This window comes from Papaver somniferum, chromosome 7 (genome assembly GCF_003573695.1).
Source record: "Papaver somniferum cultivar HN1 chromosome 7, ASM357369v1, whole genome shotgun sequence".
Lineage (NCBI taxonomy): Eukaryota > Viridiplantae > Streptophyta > Magnoliopsida > Ranunculales > Papaveraceae > Papaver > Papaver somniferum.
The window spans coordinates 221060994-221082871 of record NC_039364.1 but is presented as its reverse complement, the minus strand read 5'-3'; the positions used below and the strand labels follow the sequence as shown (position 1 = coordinate 221082871).

General features: G+C 35.8%; 3 protein-coding genes across 3 annotated transcripts; 2 read left to right on the top strand and 1 right to left on the bottom strand.

Moving 5' to 3' along the window:
• Window positions 1-1474: 1474 nt before the first annotated feature.
• On the top strand, window positions 1475-2584 carry LOC113299630 (NDR1/HIN1-like protein 6). The gene has a single exon (XM_026548694.1). It carries the CDS (start codon window positions 1667-1669, stop codon window positions 2429-2431), a length of 765 nt encoding a protein of 254 aa, XP_026404479.1. The 5' UTR covers window positions 1475-1666; the 3' UTR covers window positions 2432-2584.
• A 1995-nt stretch (window positions 2585-4579) lies between these two features.
• Window positions 4580-8553, bottom strand: LOC113299629 (UPF0415 protein C7orf25 homolog). The gene is made up of 4 exons (XM_026548693.1): window positions 8206-8553; window positions 6714-7542; window positions 6088-6254; window positions 4580-5187 (listed from the first exon to the last, which is right to left on the bottom strand). The coding sequence occupies exons 1-4, from the start codon at window positions 8493-8495 to the stop codon at window positions 4980-4982; spliced, it is 1494 nt and encodes a 497-aa protein (XP_026404478.1). The 5' UTR covers window positions 8496-8553; the 3' UTR covers window positions 4580-4979.
• A 2778-nt stretch (window positions 8554-11331) lies between these two features.
• On the top strand, window positions 11332-14081 carry LOC113295993 (cilia- and flagella-associated protein 251-like). Its single transcript, XM_026544316.1, has 7 exons — window positions 11332-11385; window positions 12215-12433; window positions 12476-12637; window positions 12673-12752; window positions 12872-12973; window positions 13057-13143; window positions 13286-14081. The coding sequence occupies exons 1-7, from the start codon at window positions 11332-11334 to the stop codon at window positions 14079-14081; spliced, it is 1500 nt and encodes a 499-aa protein (XP_026400101.1).
• Window positions 14082-21878: the final 7797 nt, after the last annotated feature.

Sequence of the window (21878 nt, the reverse complement as noted above, 5' to 3'; positions counted from 1 at the left end):
CTCCTTTCCCTCCTAGCACTAGCTGTCACTTTCTTCCTCCCTTCTCGACTTTGTCTAAACAACAAAGAAAGGAACAATATTTACAAACTATACAATCGGAAGACAAAGTATGGAAATATAACCCGAATGTACACATTCGGACGTAAGAAGACACATATTGTTCCCGAATACAAAACAATCGGAAGCTAACTAAACATATTTGCAACCGAATATACATCAATTGGAGTTCAGAAGCTGTAAATTTTTCATCCTACACAATCGGAAGAAAAAGTGCACCTCTATAACCCGAATGTACAAATTCGGAAGTAAGAAGACACATATTTTTTCCGAATGAAAAACAATCGGAATATAACTAAACACGTTTACAACCGAATATTCATCAACTGGAGTTCAGAAACTCTAAAATTTTATCCTACACAATCGGAGGTATAAAACATTATATTGTCTTCCGAATAAATACTGGCCCCAAAATGGGATTTTTCCTATATCATAAATTTTGAGATTTTTTCAATATATACATTCGGTAGTGAGTGTTCTTCCGAATACTTTGTGTCTACTTAAATATATTCGGTAGCCAAAAAATTCATTAAACTACCGATTATTAGCAGTTTGTATCCAGGAAGATATGGCCACCAATATTCGGCAGATAATCATCAAATCTTTCTCCCGAATACTGTCGATGTTCTTGAAAAATGAAGAACACGACTACATTCGGAAGTAAATGAGCATGCATATCGTCCGAATCTGGATAAATAACCGAAAACCCTAGAAATTTTTTTTCTCGATTCGACGAATTAAAGCGAAATAAACCCCAAAAATGATAGATTCTTACCTAATTGGGGCCATTTGAAGTTGACGAAGTGTTTGAGTCTCGGAATCGCCACCACCGATTACATTGCCGGGTACTTGTTCTTCGCGTTCTTCTTCATTTGCAGCAAGAATTTCTTTATTTCTTGCTAAAATTCCAATGTTTGGATCGATACCCCGAGCAACATTTTTGGTTCTAGGTCTGTGGGTTTCATTTCTCTTATCCATTGTTTTATAATCGAATCGACGATGTTTTGATTTTACGATTCGCGGCGATGTTTCGGTTGAACGAGGAAAAAAAAAAATTCTTCCACAATCGGAAGATAATATGAAACTGGAAGAAGAAGAGTTGAAATGAGTAGAATTGTTTTTGATTTGGTTTTTATACAGTTTTACCAGAAGGGCATTTATGTAACTTCAATATCATATAGGGTACCCCTTAACTAGAGTCTTTGGCTGGGTATAAATTGATGGCCCCTAAATCCTTTGGAATGGCCCCTAAAAACGCCAGGATCTTTAGTTAAACAACTCCTGTTAAGAAAAACTTAAAATCTCAGTTTATTTTCTTTTGATAGGTAAGAAAATTAAGACCTACGACTACACCTTCTTCTTCACTTTTCTTTCCAAGAAAAAAAAAACTTATAAATATGTATATAGGACCGAACAAAAGTCAAATAAGGAAGCTAATATCAGAAGAACTTTCGTAATCTGTTTCTATATAACAAACATTCAAAACCCATATATACAAACCAAACCTGTGTCTGTGTTTGCATCAGACACCATATTTTCAGACATCAGTGTTGTTTCAAGAACATCTTTTCACTTCTCTTACCATAGGAAGGATTTCTAGCTACGCATCATGATGATGACGGAACAACAGAAAATTCATCCGGTGGCCGACGTGGAAGCACCACATCCTACAGCGCCATTAGTTAATAGTAGGTCAGCTAGATCAGACAAAGGTGACCCAGAACTACAGCAATATGCACCACGAAGAAATATTCCAGTTTATCATTCGAAACCTCCTAAGAAGAGGAGAGGTTGCTGCTGCAAATGCATTTGTTGGACAATAAGCTTAATTATACTTCTGATAATCATAATTGCTGCTGCTGCTGCCGGAATTTTGCGCGGTTTCCAACCTAAACTACCTAAATATTCCATCGATCGTCTAAGAATAACGGATTTTCAGCTTGACACCGATGCAAGTCTCTTTGCAAGATTTGCTGTCAGGGTTACCGCGAGTAACCCGAACAAGAAAATTGGTATATATTATGAAGATGGTAGTAACTTGAGTGTTTTCTATACAGGAACCAAGTTATGTGAAGGTAGACTGCCACACTTTTACCAAGGTCATCAGAACACTACTATCTTAGATGTGGCGCTAAAGGGACAAACACCAAATGCAAATGCCCTGTTCTCGGCGTTGAGGACTGAACAACAAACAACGGGGAGTATTCCATTGAATCTTAGAGTTAAAGTGCCAGTAAAGATCAAACTTGGGAAATTGAAGCTTTGGAAGATTAAGTTCATGGTTAGGTGCGATTTGGTTGTGGATAATTTAAGTGCTGCTGCTTCCATTAGAATCAAAACAAGTGATTGTAAATTTAGGTTGAGGCCTTTTTAGTTCTATCTTCCCCATATACTTGCTCTGAGATTTTATTTTTATTTTGTTTTTATTTTCAATTAAATGGGGGATTATTATGTTTGGCCACCATATAGATACTTACTTTGTATATTTTTTAGTTTATTTATATCCATATATTTTATTTAGATACTATTTTTTCTTTTGCAATCTAGAATCCTACGGTATTGTCAGCATGACTGCATAGGACTAAATTCTTCTCAGAGGAAGTGCATAGCATGTTTAACCTAAAAGTTTTGAATTCGTCCAACACGTACAGTACTAAACAAAAAAAAATAAAAAATCATGGTAATAAAAGAGAATTTTATTTAAAAATCTCTGTTATCTTCAGTTTGAAATTTAGGTAGACCACGAGTAGGAAGGAATCGAGCTCAAATAAGCCTCCTCTAGTATAAGAACATTTGTCCTAATTTTATTTGTAGGCACCTAGACTAGACGTCAGACATTCAAGTATAAAGTCTTGAAGAAAGTTCATTTGCACTAGAAGCAAAGACTCGGTTGGTTTTGGGAGTTATTATAACAAGACAAAGGGGAATTCCACAATAAAATCTTTGACATTTTTTACACTATTTTGGCATAAAAATTGGTCCTATTCACTTCAAAGTTCAAACATGTCTATTCTGCAGAAGTAGGTGAAAAAATAAAAACGCTTGAGTTGAAATATGGTCTAAACTTGAGTAAGAGCATCCACAGTGGGCGAGTATAACCAAAAATTTGGGATGAGATCGTAACACAGTGGGACGGAGTAAAGATCAAATCCCAACCAAAGATCAAATTCCAGACCAAATATGGTCGCGACCAAATCCCAAATTCTAATATAGTCGGGCGTAAATTTAAAGTACGCTTGTTGCTGGGCGTAAATTTAAAGTACGCTTGTTAACGGGCGTAGATTTAAAGTACGCCCGATGAAATTTTAATTAAATAAAAAAAAAAAAAGAATGAGGCGGACTTTTAAAGTCCGCCTGATGAAAGTTACAAAGAATGGGGCGGACTTTTAAAGTCCGCCTGATGAAATTTTAATGGGGCGGACTTTAAAAGTCCGCCTGATGAAATTTTAATGGCCTGATGAAATTTTACAAAAAAAAAAATGGGGCGGACTTTTAAAGTCCGCCTGATGAAATTTTAATCATGTACCGTTGCGTCACAACACGGACTAAACCCAAATTTTGGTCTTTTTTTTGATCTTTGATCTTTGGTTTTGATCGCACCACTGCAGTTGCTCTAAGAGATTCATTTCAAAACCAAGATTTCAGCTGGGGCTACCAGGTTAACCCAAATCTTGGTTCAGACTCTAACAGAGGGACTTTTTTTTTTTTCGATTTTCCGATTACAGTTAAGTTGGTCAAGGACCTTTCTACAACGAAGTTTCAAATCCCAGAATGAAACTATTTGCTCCCAAGGCTTGACGCTTCTGAATATACTAGAGCCTACGAAAGCCTGAAATGCCTACGAAAGCCTGAAATGCCTGCAGAGAATTTCATCTGACCAAAGGGATTGCTACTTGAGACTCACACACCATACTGCTTCCCGTCGAAAGAAAAAATTGTAGTATAAAAGCTTACTGCAATATTATAAGTGACTGACAAAATTATCTGACATCATTTTCGTTTTCCGGATTCGGAGTATCTGATAAAACTATTAAGCATATGACACACTTGCAGAAACTACTTAGAATTTGAATTAATCACATTCATTTTTCTGGATCATTAGGTAACCATCAACTTCCATTGTTCTGACGCCCTAAATAGGATATCATTATTACTTTAGGTTGGCTACAATTCCTGAATTCCTTCTAGATATCAAGAAGTCATATTCACATTAAATTTGTATTTAAAGAAAAATTAACCATCTAACTACCACCCTATTATTAGTCTAATGACACCAATATTGGTCATCTTTATATGTTAATGTATCTATCCATCAACTGTAAAGTTGAAGCTGACATAGTCAATAATAGAAGCCAAGAAAAGGTGACCTTCTTGTAACCATTCGAAGTAATAAGCATGTGTATCTTTTCATCTATTCAATTCGTATAATTCACATCAACTGTTTCAAACTTATCCCCACTAACTACTACTATGTTTTAAGTAACAGAAAGTGTCAATTTAATAGTCAGTTAATGACCTGGGGTTTACGATAAGAAAATACTGGTTTGGATATCTAAAAAGTGAATCACATACACTTAAATCAGAAGTTTTTTTTGTTTTGTTTTGATCAGAAGTTAGTCACTCTAAATACTGAAAATATATACACGTCTACATAGTCTTAAGGTTTCTATCAGTGGAACCATGTATGGCTACTACTCCCAACTTTATTTGAAGGCAAAGGAATGTTGATCTGTAACAGACTAACAGTGTTCTCTCAACAGCCATTGCAAATGTGTCGGGTAATAGTATTACCACAAAAGTCATCAACCATGGGAGGATTACAAGAAATGCTTCAGATTAAGTGTGAATCAACGAAGAGACAGATTGGACAAATGCTAACAATTGTCTGCTGATGAGCCTGTACATCTGCTTGCTTCAATTCTTTAATCACCAGTTAATGCACGGGGTCTGTGTTCAAGGGTCAACAGTGACATACCAGTTTGGGAAATTGCTCTCAAAAATCCCATATTTGCCGTCAAAGTTGGCGCCCTCCAGTAGTCTCCTGTCCCAAACACAACTTTATTCTTTGCTGCAATCTTTCTTGTAGTTGGAAGGCCCATCATCCGCAGTGAAGGAGCATCAGGCACAATCCTATCAAGATTCAAAGTACTTAGTTTATGCAAATATTTTTACACACTTTTATAAACTTAAGACTAACGGTAAAAATAAACATCCAGCAGCAAAACATACTACTTGATGATTACCATCTGATTAAAAAATCCAGTCTGAAATGATCAATGTAATGAACTGATTCTTGTAATTTCTGGTTCAAAATTCTCATTACGCAAATTAGCACAAAACACATTGTTCTTTAACAAGTGTCTATTAATTTACTCTGTTATCTTTTTCAGATCATAATACGTGGCGAAGGTTCACTGTTGTTGGCATCAGCTAATTCTTTTTATATCACGTGCCCAATCCCACCTTGCAATTTCTATGGGTTGTAACCTGCAACACGGTGATACAGTGAACAATATTTCACCCACTAGTACTCAGCCTTACATACTTGCTACAACAAGTAAAAACCAGCAACAATGAACTCAGGATTGGCAACGGAAGACTTTGGTATTTTTCTCTCTAACTCTTATTGCATCCAATGACACAATAGAGGTTCTGCCATCCTAAATACTTCACAAGAACAAGGTAAAATGAACCCAAAGAACACATCATACTGTACTAACTTATTCCTTAACACACAATACTCTTATTGCTAATTCGTCCACACTTGAACTTCACAGCTAATTCCACTTGAACTAAGCCTAACTCTCAATTTCTGCTTTCAACGGTGCTTCTATAAAAAGGTCAGTATCTTTTCTTCATTATTGCCGAAGTTCGAGATGTTCTCTTTCGAGTCCTAAAGTACTGGGGATTTTAATATTAATATACATACCCGAAAATATATAACTTGGGATTTCATATGTTTAGGTTTAGGCAGAAAAATAGAAGGTCCACTATCTGTATTGATCAGAAAAATAACAAAAGAGAACTTACGAAAGATGTTTTAGTAACTGATCTGCTCTTAACCTCTCCTTAGGCCCCCCACACATTGATACGAGCTCCTTGAACTCCAAATGAACAGTTTCACATATCATGCCTATCTTTCCAGACATCAAAGGTCTCAATTCAGCAAAAATGGGGTTTTGCAGTTCCGACATTACCTGTTGAAATATAAATAAACGCCGACGAATGAATCTATATTGCTAATTAAGGATAAAAAAAACATTTATAACAGGCTAACGAGGAAATCAGGCTGTGTTTGGAGTGGGAACATTAATAATAGTATGTTCGCGTTGGAAATTACAGACATTGCACTAACCGAACAATAAGAACATGCAGAATATGCTCATTAATAATGCTGTAGAATCTGTTGGCCTACCAAAAGAGTTTCCATTTTACTTCCCAAATCAATATGGAAGTGACACCAAACCTATAATAGTGAGTAATTGAATTGCAAGTGCAATCACAACTGTGGTGATATGCCCTAAAATCTGTAGGTTCAATCTGAGATGCTTACTTAGCTATGCATTCTCAAAGTAGGAACAGCCTAATATGCCACAATTTGAAAACATGGATGTTGTTCATCAGAGTGAGTGATAAGGATAGGATAGGTTACATACCTGTGCAATTACAAACTCATAGTTGCTCTTAAACCGCTCCCTCAATTCATACTCTGGTGCAGCCAGCAGTTTTTCCGTACAACCATTACTGATTCCTGACACAAGAGCAATCAAAGCTGTCGTATCAAAATTTATGATATCTTCACCCGAAAGCATATCTGGTCCAGTAGATTCCACATCCAAATAGACTAATTTCATCCTTGAAATTAAATAATAGAATTCATCCTCTAACATAGATGCAGTTGGACATTCTGATAACTCTGATCTAGTATCTCCTAAGAGCGGATCTCTTATCCCACGATCTAACATAGGAACTGCGTTCCCCATAGAGTCTACCTGTATTTGTAAGATGCATGCATTTTCATAAGATCTTGCCATTACACTGACCCAATCATCCTCTAATTCGTCACAGAAATCAGCATTCGGAAGAGAAAATTTAACGCCCAACTCTGACGCACCAAATCCGTCTCCAAGCTTCTTAAAAACAGCTCCATCAAGTCCATTTGCAAAGAAAAGAATGATCGATACTGGTTTCAATGTCAATGTGGACTGAGCCTCAGCCAGAACTTGCTCTACTCGCGTTCTTAACCCTTTATTTTTATGTGATCCTGACCATGAAATGTATTTAGGGTTTCTATCTGATACGATAAACCAAACTGGGCTTTTATCTAGATTACAAACAATATCAACATGAACACCCTTTGCTATTGAATCTTCTTTCTTTCCACGCTGTGATGGTATCGGAATAGGTTTGCACACACGAGAAACTCCATTTATGAATGGTTGCTGAAGAATGTGAACAATGGATTCAACGTAACCAATATTAACACTGCAACAAAACATCAAAAAATAACTCACACTTCAGCAACACAATTTTAACCACTATCAGCCATTTCATTGACATGTGAACCAAATTCCATTATTCCAATCACATAGGAGAAAAAAACAATGAAACAACATTGAAATACATGAAATGCTTGTCCATCTTTCTATGAAACTTCAGTTCTTTCAGTTCACATGAAACTTCAAGCTGTTACATCACCTCGAATAAACACTCCTTAAAAACTGGCTCATACAGAAAGCGGTGGCCGAGGTTTATACTTAATACATTACACAAATCAAGAGCGCCAAGGATATGAGGAAATATTCTAAGAAAAGCTTGTTTGCATTTTAAATGCTAAAGTTTGTTCTTAAATTTTGATTTACTAATGCAATGCAGTGGACTCTTGTGGACCATATGGAGAAAATTGCTTAGTCGAAATGCAATAAATTCCATAGAGAGACTAATCGTGCCGCAAAGCATTTACAGTAACTCAAGATTAGACAAGAATTCAGGAGCTCAATTGATAACATAGGTCAATTTTCCCTACCTCAAGATTAAGCATAATAATAAATTAAATTCCATTAAAAAAAATCCAAAGCAAAATCGATCTCTGTTTCAATGAAATTTGCAGAAATCAGTAAGAAAAAAAAGTATATATGTGTTGATTACCTGATTGGAGAAGAATGATTTGAAGAAGCAGATAAACGATTAAGGAATTTAAGTTCAGAACGAACTAATCTAACAAGTGTTTGTTTACAAGAATCAGTAATCTTAGAATGAGGTGATAAGTTATTAATTTGATTTGTAACAACTTCACATCTCTTTTTTGACTCTTCAATCACTTCACTTGTTGAACAATTCCAATTCATTGTTTTCTCATTACTACTACTGTAAGGGTTAGGTTTGTATTCAAAACCTTCCATTTGTATGTACTGAGTTTTCCCTTTATCATTCATCATCCTCAACCAACCGCCCAGAAAACGAAATATTTAGGGTGCTTTGCAAATTAGAGAAGACAATAAATGGGGAGAAGAAATTATCAAGATAAAGCACGGACAGGGGCACGAGTCGGGTTAATGCCGACATCAGGATATGGGTACGTGCATAATGGGTCGGATCTGTTGACTAGGTTCCATTTTCTTCCGGGTTTCTAAGATCCGATCCAGAGCTTTTTGTCCTTTTTTGAAGCATACCGAGCCAGAGTTGGTCTAGGAGGTATAGTATTAATTAGTGAAAAAACGGTTTAGTCCAAATCCGGCTCCAAAAATACGCTTTAGTCCGAGTCAGACCTAGTTGACTAGGAACAGATTAGTCCAAGAATTGTGTAAAGACGCTGCTATCCTTCGCACACTTTTAATAAAGCACACGTGCAGCGAATTGAATCAGTTTTGTAACTGACACAATGAACGTGGTTGCGACACATTGACTTGAAAAATAAACTGATTAAAAACTGCGGCGTAACGGACAAATAATTAAATCTAACATTCAGTTTGCTTTTGCAGACTAAAACCAGAAGAAAAAAAATCAAAAAAACTTCAAAAGAAATTTTGCAGACAAACCCTAGAAATTTTTTCAAGTTTCTTCAAAACCCTAAAGTCTTACCAATCAAAACACCTAGATGGTTGCAGTATCAGTAACATCATGTTGAAAGGAAATAAAGTAGGTTCAAAGAGAAACGCACCAACATCGGAAGATTCAACATCAATTGAAGAAGAAAATCCATCAGTTGCGGCAGAAGAAATTCAAAAATCAACATTACCGAGGACGAGATCAAAGTCAACATTAAAAGATTCAACATCAATTTCATCCCCAACTCCACCAGTTGCAGTAGAAGAAAATCGGAAATCAACAACACCAAGGACGAGATCGAAGAGAGCATTAGAAGATTCAATATCAATTTTAGTACCAGAAACTTCAAAAATATCACCAGCTAAGAAGAAATCAAAGAATTCAAATCCTTCAAAGCCTTCGACGCCTTCAATATCTGTTAAAAGAAAAGAAAAAAAAAAGGTAACAATTCAAGTCCAGTTTTGTCTATTTTTGAGCAATTTTTATGAGATTTCTTGTATATGTGTACAGATCTGTACACCACCATGTTGTTGTACCGTTTCATGTCCAGTTCTGTTTTATTTTGAGCAATTTTTGTGAGAATTGTTGGTGGTGTGTACATACTAGTACACCACCATGTTGTTGCAGAGATTCATTTTCAATTTTATCTGTTTTTTAGCAATTTTTTGTGAGAATTTTTGGTGGTGTGTACATACTAGTACACCACCATGCTGTTGCAATGATTCATGTTCAGTTCTATCTGTTTTTTAGCAATTTTTGTGAAAATTGTTGTTGGTGTGTACATATTAGTACAACACCATGTTGTTGCAGTGATTCATGTTCAGTTTTATCTGTTTTTTAGCAATTTTTGTGAGAATTGTTGGTGGAGTGTACATACTAGTACACCACCATGTTGTTGCAGTGATTCATGTCATGTTATGTCTGTTTTTTTAGCAATTTTTGTGAGTATTTTTGGTTGTGTGTACACACTAATACACCACCATGTTGTTGAAGTTATTCATGTTCAGTTCTATCTATTTTTTTAGCAATTTTTGTGAGAATTTTTGGTGGTGTGTACATACTAGTACACCACCATGTTGTTGCGGTGATTCATGTTCAGTTTTATCTGTTTTTTTTAGCAATTTTTGTGAGAATTGTTGGTGGTATGTACATACTAGTACACCATCATGCTGTTGCGGTGATTCATGTCATGTTATATCTGTTTTTTAGCAACTTTTGTGAGAATTGTTGGTGGTATGTACATACTAGTACACCACCATTATGTTGCAGTGATTCATGTCATGTTATGTATGTTTTTTATCAATTTTTGTGAGAATTGTTGTTGGTGTGTACTGATATGTAAACCAACATGTCATGCTATGTGAGTTTGTGAGTGATTTTATGGTTAATGGCATGTTATATGTGATTCATGGCATGTTATACGTGTTATCGAGTTATTTCATTTCAGTTGTGTGTACATATTTGTACACAAGCATTCTATTGCAGTGATTCATGGCATGTTGTGTGTGTTTTAAAGATGTTTCTGTAGGAGTGTACAGATTTTTACACCATCATGTGTTATAGTGATATATTGCGTGTTGTATGGGAATTATTGTTGCTCTTGTTATATTTTTGTAGCAGTTAACTGGTTTGTACACAAGAATTTTTGTACGAGTATTATGTGTTATGCTTCTCTTTTCTTATTCCCATTTGTCCATTTTCGTAGATACAAACAAACCTTATAGATCAGGTTCTCATGCAATCAATGAGTTTGTGAACAAGCACCTTGAGGAGGATGGAGAAGTAAGGAAAAAGAATCCTAAAAAAGTCTGGTTCACTGACTTTCAGTTAGAGAAGCAAAAGGAGAGCCATTTTTGGCCTATATTAGACGTATTTGTTCACAAGAAAGTTGAAAAGAAAGAGGAGAAAAAGGAGAATAAGAGAGATGTGTGGTTCAAGAATCCAGAATCAATCTTGAAGGTTGTGAACCAGTTCCGCCATGATAATTCAGGGGGAAATGTTTTAATTTTCAATACGACCGAGGAGAACAAGTTTGTGGAAGTAGAAAGTATGCCAAAAGATTTGTTTTTAATTTTTGGATTAGATATGGTGGCATCAGAACTTGGAGAAGGGGAAAGTACCAAAACTATAACTGAGATGATATATGGTTCACTGATAACCCGAATAAAACTGAAGGATCCAACTAAGATGGGGAAGCTAGATGTGGAGAATTAAATCTTGCGTGTAATGAAGTTAAAACCAAAGTTGGATAAAGAGATTGAAAGAAATGCTGAGGACTTGGTAGTGTTGTTTGGGATGTACCTGGGCATCAATGTTTTTTTTTACCACAAAAAATGGAAGCGCGCTTACCAAGAGCCAATATGCTCACTACTTTGAATCATTGGATAGAATGAAAAAAAAATAATTGGCCAGTTCATATACATAAATATCTAATGGATAGCATTAGGAAACATATCCACTCACCACTTAAAGTTAATGGTTGTATGGTATATTTGTTGGTAAGCTTACATGTGTACATTATTTTACACCAGCTTTAAGTTGTACCAATTTACATGTTTTGGTTCATTGTATTTGTTGGGTACTATCACATTTCTAACTCTTTACCTGTTTGTAACACAACAACAGCATGACGCCAAGCAATGAACAAGGTTTCCCAAGGTTTCTAAGGCGGGTAATAGTGACATCAGTACAACAATCGATAAAGACCTTTTTCATAGCTTCATTAATAAGAAATCACTATTGTAAGAAGCTATGAAAAAGGTAACTCGATAACTTTCTAACGATAGTGATTTTTTCCTACATGTGCACATTAATATATACCTTAAGGTGTACAAAATGGTGACTAAATTTTGAATTTTATCATGTGTACAACAATATACACTTGTAACACATGTGTAAAAATATGCACACCTGTGATCCATATTGATACTTTGGCATTTTTCAGATGCAACCAGGATGTGTCAAAGCTTGCAGTGATGAAGTACATCAACAGATTTTAGATGAGTACAGAAAGAATAGGCAAGAAAATAACACAGATGCACTGAAGGAAAAGCTTCGCATAGCACAAATGCAAAGAGATTAAGTATTGGAAGAGCTTTCTGACTTGCAGATTAAACATGAAAAGCTTGTTAGCTTCAATGAAGAAAGAATCAAAAAACTTCATGAAGTTGATCTGAGGAATGTGCAAAATGATAAGGATCTTGTTGATTTATGTGTTGACACCTTGCAAGAAATCATTGGATTTAACAAAACATTAAAAAGTGAGGATGAACGTGATGATGTTGAGCAGGAGGAGGAGGAAGGTGAGAAAGGTGGCAAAGGTGGTGATGTGGATGATAGTGATGATGATGATGATGATGAGGAGGAGGAGGAGGAGGAGGAAGGTGAGAAAGGTAATAAAAGTGGCAAAGGTGGTGATGTGGATGATAGTGATGATGATGAGGAGGAGGAAGGTGAGAAAGGTAAGGAAGGTGGAAAAGGTGGTGGTGATCTGGATGATAGTGATGATGATGAGGAGGAGGAGGGTGCAAAGGTGGTGATCTACATGATGATGACAATGAAAAATAGGGTAGCAAAGGTGGTGACGAGGAGGATAGAACTGAATCCGAAAAGAATGAAGTTCCATCTGAAACTCCTAAAAATCTGAGGTATAACATCACTTTTATTAAATGTGGCAGTCATTTCTTTTTATATTGTAGATGTGTGTACATAGTAGTATACCAGTGTGCTAAAACTCATATCTTTTCTCAAAACTTGCATCTTTTAGCACTCCTTCATCAAAGACCAATGAGGGAAATGAATTAAAGGATATGGAGGATGAAAGTGAATATGACAAAGGAGTTGAGTCTGAAGCTGCTAACAAGTCGAGGTACGATGATCTAAGCTCGCATTTTTTGTATATGTAGATACTTGTACACCACTGATGAAAATCAAATAAAATTGTATTTTCAGTAGGCCTCTGTCAAAGTCAAATGAAGAAGAGGATGGCAAGGATGGAACAAGCCTAGGATTTGAGTCTGAAACTGCTAACAAGCCGAGGTATAAAGAAAATGATCTCAGCTCGCATTTCATTTCATTTTCTGTATATGTGTACCAAGATGTACACCTTAGTGATTCCTTATGTGTGTGTGTGTACAATAGTGTACAACTTTGTACTACCTAACAAAATTGCATTTTTCAGCACTTCTCTGCCAAAGACAAATGAAATCGCTGAAGATCAACAAGACCAGATGGACCTTGATAACCAGGATGTGATGGATACCACTCAAACTGCTGAAATTGATGAAGCTTTGATAATAACATCTCAAGCCATATCTCAGCTGGACCCTAAAGGCATGTTGTCGGTTGAAGAAGATGTCCTTTTACTCACACACAGAGAAGATCCAGAGAAGAAGCGTTATACATCAATTGATGACCTTCTAGATAACTTGTATGAAACTGTGTTTGTAAATCTTGAAAAAAATTGTTACAGAACGGCACCATCTGAAGTGAAGGAAAAGATGGCAACCCTGATCGACGATTGTCCAAGCTTTTCATTACTGAGCCAAGAAGATCCAAAAGAAGAGTCGTCGCAAAAATCATTATCCAATGAAGATGTACGAGAAAGGATCGTTGTTGAAGTAGTGCAGTTCATCCAACAAAATCCTAGTGAATTTTTTAGCAGTCAAGAGGTAGAAGAAGAGAAGACGACACCAGTGAGGACAAGATCAGGGAAGATGAAGGAAGCAGAGATGTTGAAGACAAAAGCGGCTGGAAAGTTGTCCAAGACACCGCAAAATAGAGTTGCAAAGAAAAAGCTTGATCCAGAGTTCACTGCCGAAGGTAAAACCGGACCACTAAAGATAAAAGAGGGACAAAAACCAGGTTATCCTGCGTCACTAAAGAGAAAGGCAGAGGAGTATCGTCATGCTCTTCAATTGCCAGATATTCGTCAATCTCCGCTATACCATGCAATGGAACCGGGAGACGCCAAATGAAGGACATATAAGTTCTTTGACTATGCAAGCTTGATGTAAGTTCACAAAACAATTACTCGCACTATCCACATGATTGAATCTTATAAAAAAAGGTGTGTGCACCACTTGTACACCATGTTAACATTTCCTTTATGATTCCGCAGCTCTGTAGCTTGGGAACTAACAAGACTCGAAGATCCAACAGTCAGAGAAGATATTCTGATTGTGGGACGAGTACTTCGTGATATGATGTTCAACAAGTATCTGGACTAAGAGGTACTGCAGTTCTACATCCATCGACGTAGAAGATCTCTTGTCAGAGATAGCATTCGTCATGAAGAAGATAAAAAGTACTTGAGCTGTGAAATAATGAATCCTACTGCATGAGTAATTTTCTCAAAACAAATTTAAATGTCATATATAGATACTTTAATGTTGTGTACATAGTTGTACACCTAATTGACATGGCATGTTATATGTGTTGTGTAGATTTCTTTAGGTGTATACACCAGTATGCTATATGATTGACACATGGTATGTTAAGTGTTGGCATGGATGGTGATTGTTAGAATGTTTGATTTGTACATAGTTAACATGGATGAATGAAGTGTACATAGTTGTACACCTATATCATGAGTCATGGATATACAGTCTGTTTTCAGGCCTAGGATGTTTGATTTTTTATTTCTTTGTAATAATCTACATGCTTGTTAGTTTTCTGGTCTGATTAAGGTGAACCTAATTCATTTCATTTTATTGATTGCAGTATTATGTCAAGTATAGTATCACGAGTGCGGTAGAAAAACTTGTGGTTGATTTCGTAAGGGACATGCCTGAGAATCTGGAAGTTCTTGTGATCCCCGTCAATCATTCTTCAAAACAAATGAGTGTAGGAGAGCACTGGTCGCTTTTGAAGTTTGATTTCGAAGCTCTAGAGTGGAAATGGTACAACTCGTTGCACACAGAAAATGTTGAGGACTGTAAAAAAAATGCAAAGCAAATGGCAAATGGGGTGCAATTCGAACTCAACAAGAAGAGAGCATTATGAAACGAAGTGTGAATAAAACAAAGAGTATATAAAGAGATCAGCAGACGGTTGAAGACATTTGTCAGCAAATGAGATCAAAACTGGTGGCCAAAATGCTGAAAAAAGTCGGAAGTTATGAAAAATGTGGGATATAGCAGAGGATGAGGAGCACAAGGCGTGGCGTGTGAGTAAAAGAATGCAACCATTAAAGAAGAAGAGGAGTTTTTAAGCTTCATGTACAAGATCACTTTCTGAATTGCTTTTAAACATTTTTTATCTTCAGACAACTTTTCAAATTTCAGTTTTTAACTCTTTGTTTATGACTTATCACTACTATAAAGACCTTGAATTAATATTTTTATTAGTTTTAATATTGATGTTTTGAAAGTAGACTTGTGTCAGTACTAAGGTGTATATTACAGGTTGGGAAATATTAAGGTGTACTTGATTGTGCACAGTTACTGACAGGGCAGAAAAATATCACAATAACGGTACAAGAAGGTGTACATTATGTGGGTGGTTCATACTTAAATTTAACAGACATTACTTAGTGAGACTGTTCAGTTAAGACTTCAAAATAGTATGAAGTAAATTTTTAGTCATAAAGAGTAGTTCCAGTCATGCATGCCATCATCACCACCATTTATTACTAAAATTAATCACAATAATGGTACACATGTACTGACAGATTTTTATACTTATCCAGGCTTACAGAACTGAAAAACATAATACAAATATGAAAACATAAAAATATTACTACACAAAATAAACTAGTAGCATCCATTGTACAACAAGGTGTACATAATTGTACACATGTAAAAAGACAGGTAAGAAAACTGAAGTGCACATGAAGGTGTACATAATGGTACACATGTACTGGCACTAATTATCCACGCCAAAAGAAAATTGAAAAGATATTACCAAAAGTAAAAACCAAACACATAGAATCTTTTGAACAAATCAAACATAGAAAAAAACATCAAGGCATAGGGAAGGTAGCTCTGTTGTGGTGACCAAGGGTGAAGCACTTTGTGCATATCATAGGCCTCTTTTGCTTCTCCCCAAGCATTCTTGATACGCTGCGCTCTTCGTCTACCAGGTGGAGGAACAGGAATAGGAACAATAACCCTATCACTAGGATCATAAGCCTGCGGCTTGTCATAATTGGGGAATGGAAAGATGATCTCCTGGTATGTACTTTTGTACCATTCAATGGTGAATTATGGCTCAACAAATGAATATATATCCTCCCTCGTAGCTTGAATGGCAGCACAAGCATGCGCACAAGGAAAACCATTAACTCGCCACATGTGACATGCGCAAGTTTTCTATAATAGATCTACAGAATGAGACCGGGGAGACGCGACTTCATACAATATTTCTATTGACTCAGTAACAGTCCAAGTATGACCAATGTCGATGTTTTCCTTTAGTAAAGCCTCATAGATGGGAGTTAGCCTAGTGTTGAAATCTTCTTGACCTTCTATCATTCTCTCAGAATTCTTCTTCATAACCTTCAAACTAACATAATAAAAACACAAAACATAAAATCAAAACATGATATCGAAGGAATACAGATAAAACATGTGTACAACAATGTACACCTTAAGGAAATCCATGTGTACAACAATGTACACACAGTTGCAGAATCACAGATAAAACATGTGTACAAGTATGTACACATCAAGTAAATCCATGTGAGCACCAATGTAGAGTATTGTAGACAGATAAACATGTGTACAAGGGAAGATGTACACGTCAAAAAAAATAAATGAATGAAACACTAAACATAAAACTCACCGTATTGCATCGAGAAGAGCAAAAACAGACAACTTTTTGAAATCAAGAATCCAGTTGTTGAAGGACTAGGAACGAGTTGAAGAGTGAGCACTATATCTGCATACAGGGGAAAATGCATTGGCCCATTTCTATTTCGGAATAGTCCTAATATAATTAGCAACATGTCCACATCCAATTGCATGCATGTGCCGCAAAGCTTCTTCAAAGTTATCTGTTGTGTAAGAGTAAGCAGCTTTGTAAAACAAATCAATAAAGGCCTTCGAATTAGCATCACCTGATCCAATAGGGAGATTGCACTTGATGTGGTAAAATCAATAGTTGTGATATGAATTAGGAAATGCTTTTGGAATGCCTTGCAAAAGTCCTTCTCCACGATCACTAAGGAAAACAATCTGACGACCATCGACAACTTGTTTAAGATTGTCCAGAAACCAAAACCAATTCTCTTTGTTTTCGGTAGAAAAAAGTGCAAAAGAAAATGGGTAAAAACCATTGTTTCCGTTGATACATGTTGCAGCCATCAAAGTACCCTTGAATCTACCAGTAAGAAAAGTAACGTCCAAGTAAATCATGGGCCTGAGATACCTATAACTATGCTTCCGAACACCAAAACAAATAAAAATCCTCTGAAATCTTCTGGTTGCATGATCAACTTCAAAATTCACAACGCTATCAGGATTAGTTTGCTCAATGACTTTGACATACCAAGTTAAATCGCTATACGACTTCTCGTCATCACCAAACTGTTCTTCAAATACGGCTTCTTTCCCTCTACGGGCATGGTGATACTTAATATTGGACCCATAAGTCTTCTTAAAAAGTGACATGATCTGTCTGGGTTTTAAACTAGGACCACCTTGTATATTGCCAGCGATCAAATGCTTGACTAACTTGGTTGTCACCGCAAGACTCTTCAACCTCGAACTAACACCAAAAAAAAAAAAAACTGGAATAAGTAATGTGCACCACAATGTACACCTAATAACATCTCAAAACCAACACCACATATGCAAAAAGAAAACACATACCAAACAAGAATATGTAATTTACACCACAATGTGCCACCTAAAATGCCTACAACAAATAATGTGCACCACAATGTACACCACAATATGTAATTTACACCACAATGTGCCGCCTAAAAAGCCTACAACAAGTAATGTGCACCACAATGTACACCTAAAACAATTCTACATATAAAAGCCTAAAAACAAGAATTAGTAATGTGGACTAATATGAACGCCACTAACCTGTGAATAACATTAGAATCTTTCAGCACGAACCGAGAAATGTCACCATTCACAGAGCCAAAGTGAATCCTCCAACCGTAATCATTTTCTTCACACTTTGCAGTAAAATGAGTCTTAAATTTTTTAAGAATAACAATCTTGTAACCAGTGGTCATCTTGTATTTATCAACAGAAATCCTAACAACTTTAACACCACCCATAAATTCTCTACCAACTTTGTCAAAAACATAAACCCATTCATCAATAATCAGAGGCGTGGCCTTGTCTGCATCATGATCTACCACCCTTACAAGCTTAGGACTTTCAGTTACACAAGAATTTGCAGTACTAGAACCAGAACTAGTGCTGCAACCAGACTTAGAACGAGAAGTATGCTTCTGAATCACGTCAACATTCAAATAGAAATCTTCATTATTAATAAGAACAACAAGAGCAATTAAACCTTGCAGCTGTATATCACCTTGTACAAAACTATTTGATCATTATCCATATAGCTGAAACATATACTCCCAGGAGACAAAGACCTCCACTTCTTACATGCAAAATGCTTCAATTCATCTACGATTGTCGAAGTATTAACACGAAAAGTAGCAGAATGCTCACCATGCTTCAAAACAACATGAATAACCTTCTCAGACATATTTGATACCCCTACATATGACAAAAGGAATAATAATAAACATTTGAAGCTTCAAATCACAATTTCAGATTTGAATAACCTAAAACTTAAACAGTGTACAGGAAAGTACACATCTAATCGGAGCCAAAACATCAAATAATACTAAACCAAAATCAAATACTCCATCAATTAAGTTTCAGAATCTTACTGGAACACATAATTGAATAAATCAGAAGCCTACGATCTAATATCAGTTCGATTTCATATCATGCGTCATAAAACTAAAGTCATCATCAAACAACAGTAAAAAAAAATTGTTTTTACAAGAATCAAAAGCTAATATATAACAAATATCAAATCAAGATCATACAAACAATAAGATGTAACAGATCGAATTCATATCATCAACTCATAAAACTAAAAATCAGAAACAAACCTGAAAATTAGATGTAACTGATCGTACAACCAAAAGAAAACTAACCTGAGGTTGAATTATGCTGCAGAAACAAATCAAATCCAACCTAACCTCTATGAATCTGTTAAATCACCTCCGAAATTTATATCTGGATCGATCTATCTCTCAATCTGTCGTGAATTCAAATCTGAAGTTGAATTATGATGAAGAAACGATTCAGAACACTTTCAAAAGTAACCTGAAGTTGAATTATGATGAAGAAACGATTAAATCCTCTCTGAAACTGTTAAATCGTCTCTCAAAATTAATCTCTGACCTGCTCCCAGTTTTGAATTCATGATTGAGATCCAAAAAAATTGATTTCAAAACACTTGTTATATATCTGGAATCGGTTCAAGGGTAATTAAGATATATTGAGAACTCGCAAAATCGGGACTCGTCTTGGTTTTAGACTAACTCGTCCATGTTTGGACTAAACTGTTGCAAGCAGGGTTTATTTGGACTAGAGGGTACTGGGCTTCAGATGAGTGGACTAAAGCGTCCAAAGCCCACAAACTTTGGGACTAAACGTCAATTTCTACTAGAAATTAACATTCAGTCACATTTTTAGTCGGCTTTGGACGCTCTAGTCCATCCACCCAAAGCCTAAGACGCTTTAATCCAAAAATGGCTCGTGTTTTACAGTCTCGTCCAAATCTTGACAAGTTAGTCCAAATTTGGACTGTTCCAGCGATTTTCGAGTTTTTTAAATACCAGAACTGACCTTTCATCGATTCTGTATATGAACAGTGCTTTTTGAATTTTTTTTTTTTTTTTTTGATCTGAGATTGAGATTGAGAGATAGCGATAAAGAGAGAGAGAGAGAGATGAATCAGATTTCAATCGTTTCACCAATAAAATTCATCTTTAGGTTAGTTTGGAAGTGTCCTGAAATCGATTTTTTTGATCTCAGATTTGGATTCACGACAGATTTGGAGGTAGATCGATCCATATATAAATTTCGGAGGTGATTTAACATATTCATAGAGGTTAGGTTGGATTTGATCGTTTCTGTAGCAGAATTCAACCTCAGGTTAGTTTTATTTTGGTTGTACGATCTGTTACATCTAATTTTTACGTTTGTTTTTTATTTTTAATTTTTTTGAGTTGATGAGTTGATGATATGAATACGATCTGTTACATCTTATTGTCTGTATAATATTGATTTGATTTTGAGGGATTTTGTGTTTTCCTCTAAAATAAATAGTTATTTTGCATTACCCCCTTTCTAAATAGCTAATAGGCAAAACCCCCTTTAACCAAGATGTACCACGACTGAGCTGTTATGTTAGCACGTGCAGTGCACGCGTCTGTTATAAAAATATATTGAAAACAGAAAAACCAAAAATCACTATCTTCATATGTTGATTAATGATTAGTGATCAACGGTTAGAAATCAATCTTGCTTGCATATGTTGATTATTGATTATGCCGCCCCAGATTCCTCTCTTCTGCGTCGCAGAAATTTTCTTACCCTAACCATATCCCCACTAATGACGGCATCAGTTCCATTCCAAACTAATTATTTCCAAAAAGTTCAATCAGTAGCAGCTAAGCTTGAAGTAGTGAGAATATGTCGTTCAGGCTTTTCCACAAGCACCTTGTGTGCGTTTTACTGGTGAGTGGTGAACCATAGAAATGTTTATATCTAATTCATTTTATCTCCTTCTCTGCAAGACATTCATCTAACACATACCCATAACTTTGAATCATTCATTCTCAATCATACAGCAACATCATCCTATCTTCTTCCCTAACTTCTTGGTTTCAAGTATTATCCAAAAACTCATTCAAACCTTCACAAACTAAATCACTTAGATGCCAAATTCCAAATCAATACAAACCCACTATTCCTAAGCTTATGCAACTACTGAAACACACTTCAATCTCCTCCTTAATTTAAAATCAACATAAAGAATTTAATTAGATAATATGAAATCAATAAATAAATTTGATGGGTTAATATCGAAATTGAATGAAAAAGAAAAGGGGATTTTGCACAGATTAATATATTTGATGAGATTCACAATTCAATAATGATGATACATATGCCATATCGGTGATTGATGGTGGTAAGAAGATATCAATCTCTAGAATTATTTAGTGGGCTGTTGATATTTCATTGGGAGATGGTGATACTGGCTGCTCGCGCTGTTAATTCAAGGTGTTGTTGGCGTGATGAAGGAAAGAGCTGAATGAAGTGGCGGTTGTGACTGGAGAAGGAATGGGACGAGTTTTGATTTGATAAGAACATGGACGAGATGCATAGGTGAAAGAAAAAGAGAAAATTTTAGGGTTTTGCAGTTTATTTTTAATTTTATTGTTTTAATTTATACACGCGCGTGTCGCACGTGGTATTTAACAGCACAGTTAAGGCACATCCAAGTTAAAGGGGGTTTCACCTATTTTGAATTAAAAAAGGGTAATGAAAAATAGCTATTTGTTTTGAGTGGGAAACACAAAATCCCCCTTTGATTTTTGTTATACCTTAGCTTTTGATTCTCGTGAAACGATTTTTGTTTTATGATGCATGATATGAAATCGAACTGATACTAGATCGTATGCTTCTGATTTGTTCAATTATGTGTTTGTCATGTCCCCTATCTTGTTGGGCACCCATCTTATAAGGACGCCTTGGATGTAGTTAGTAATTAGCTTTTGAGTGTGT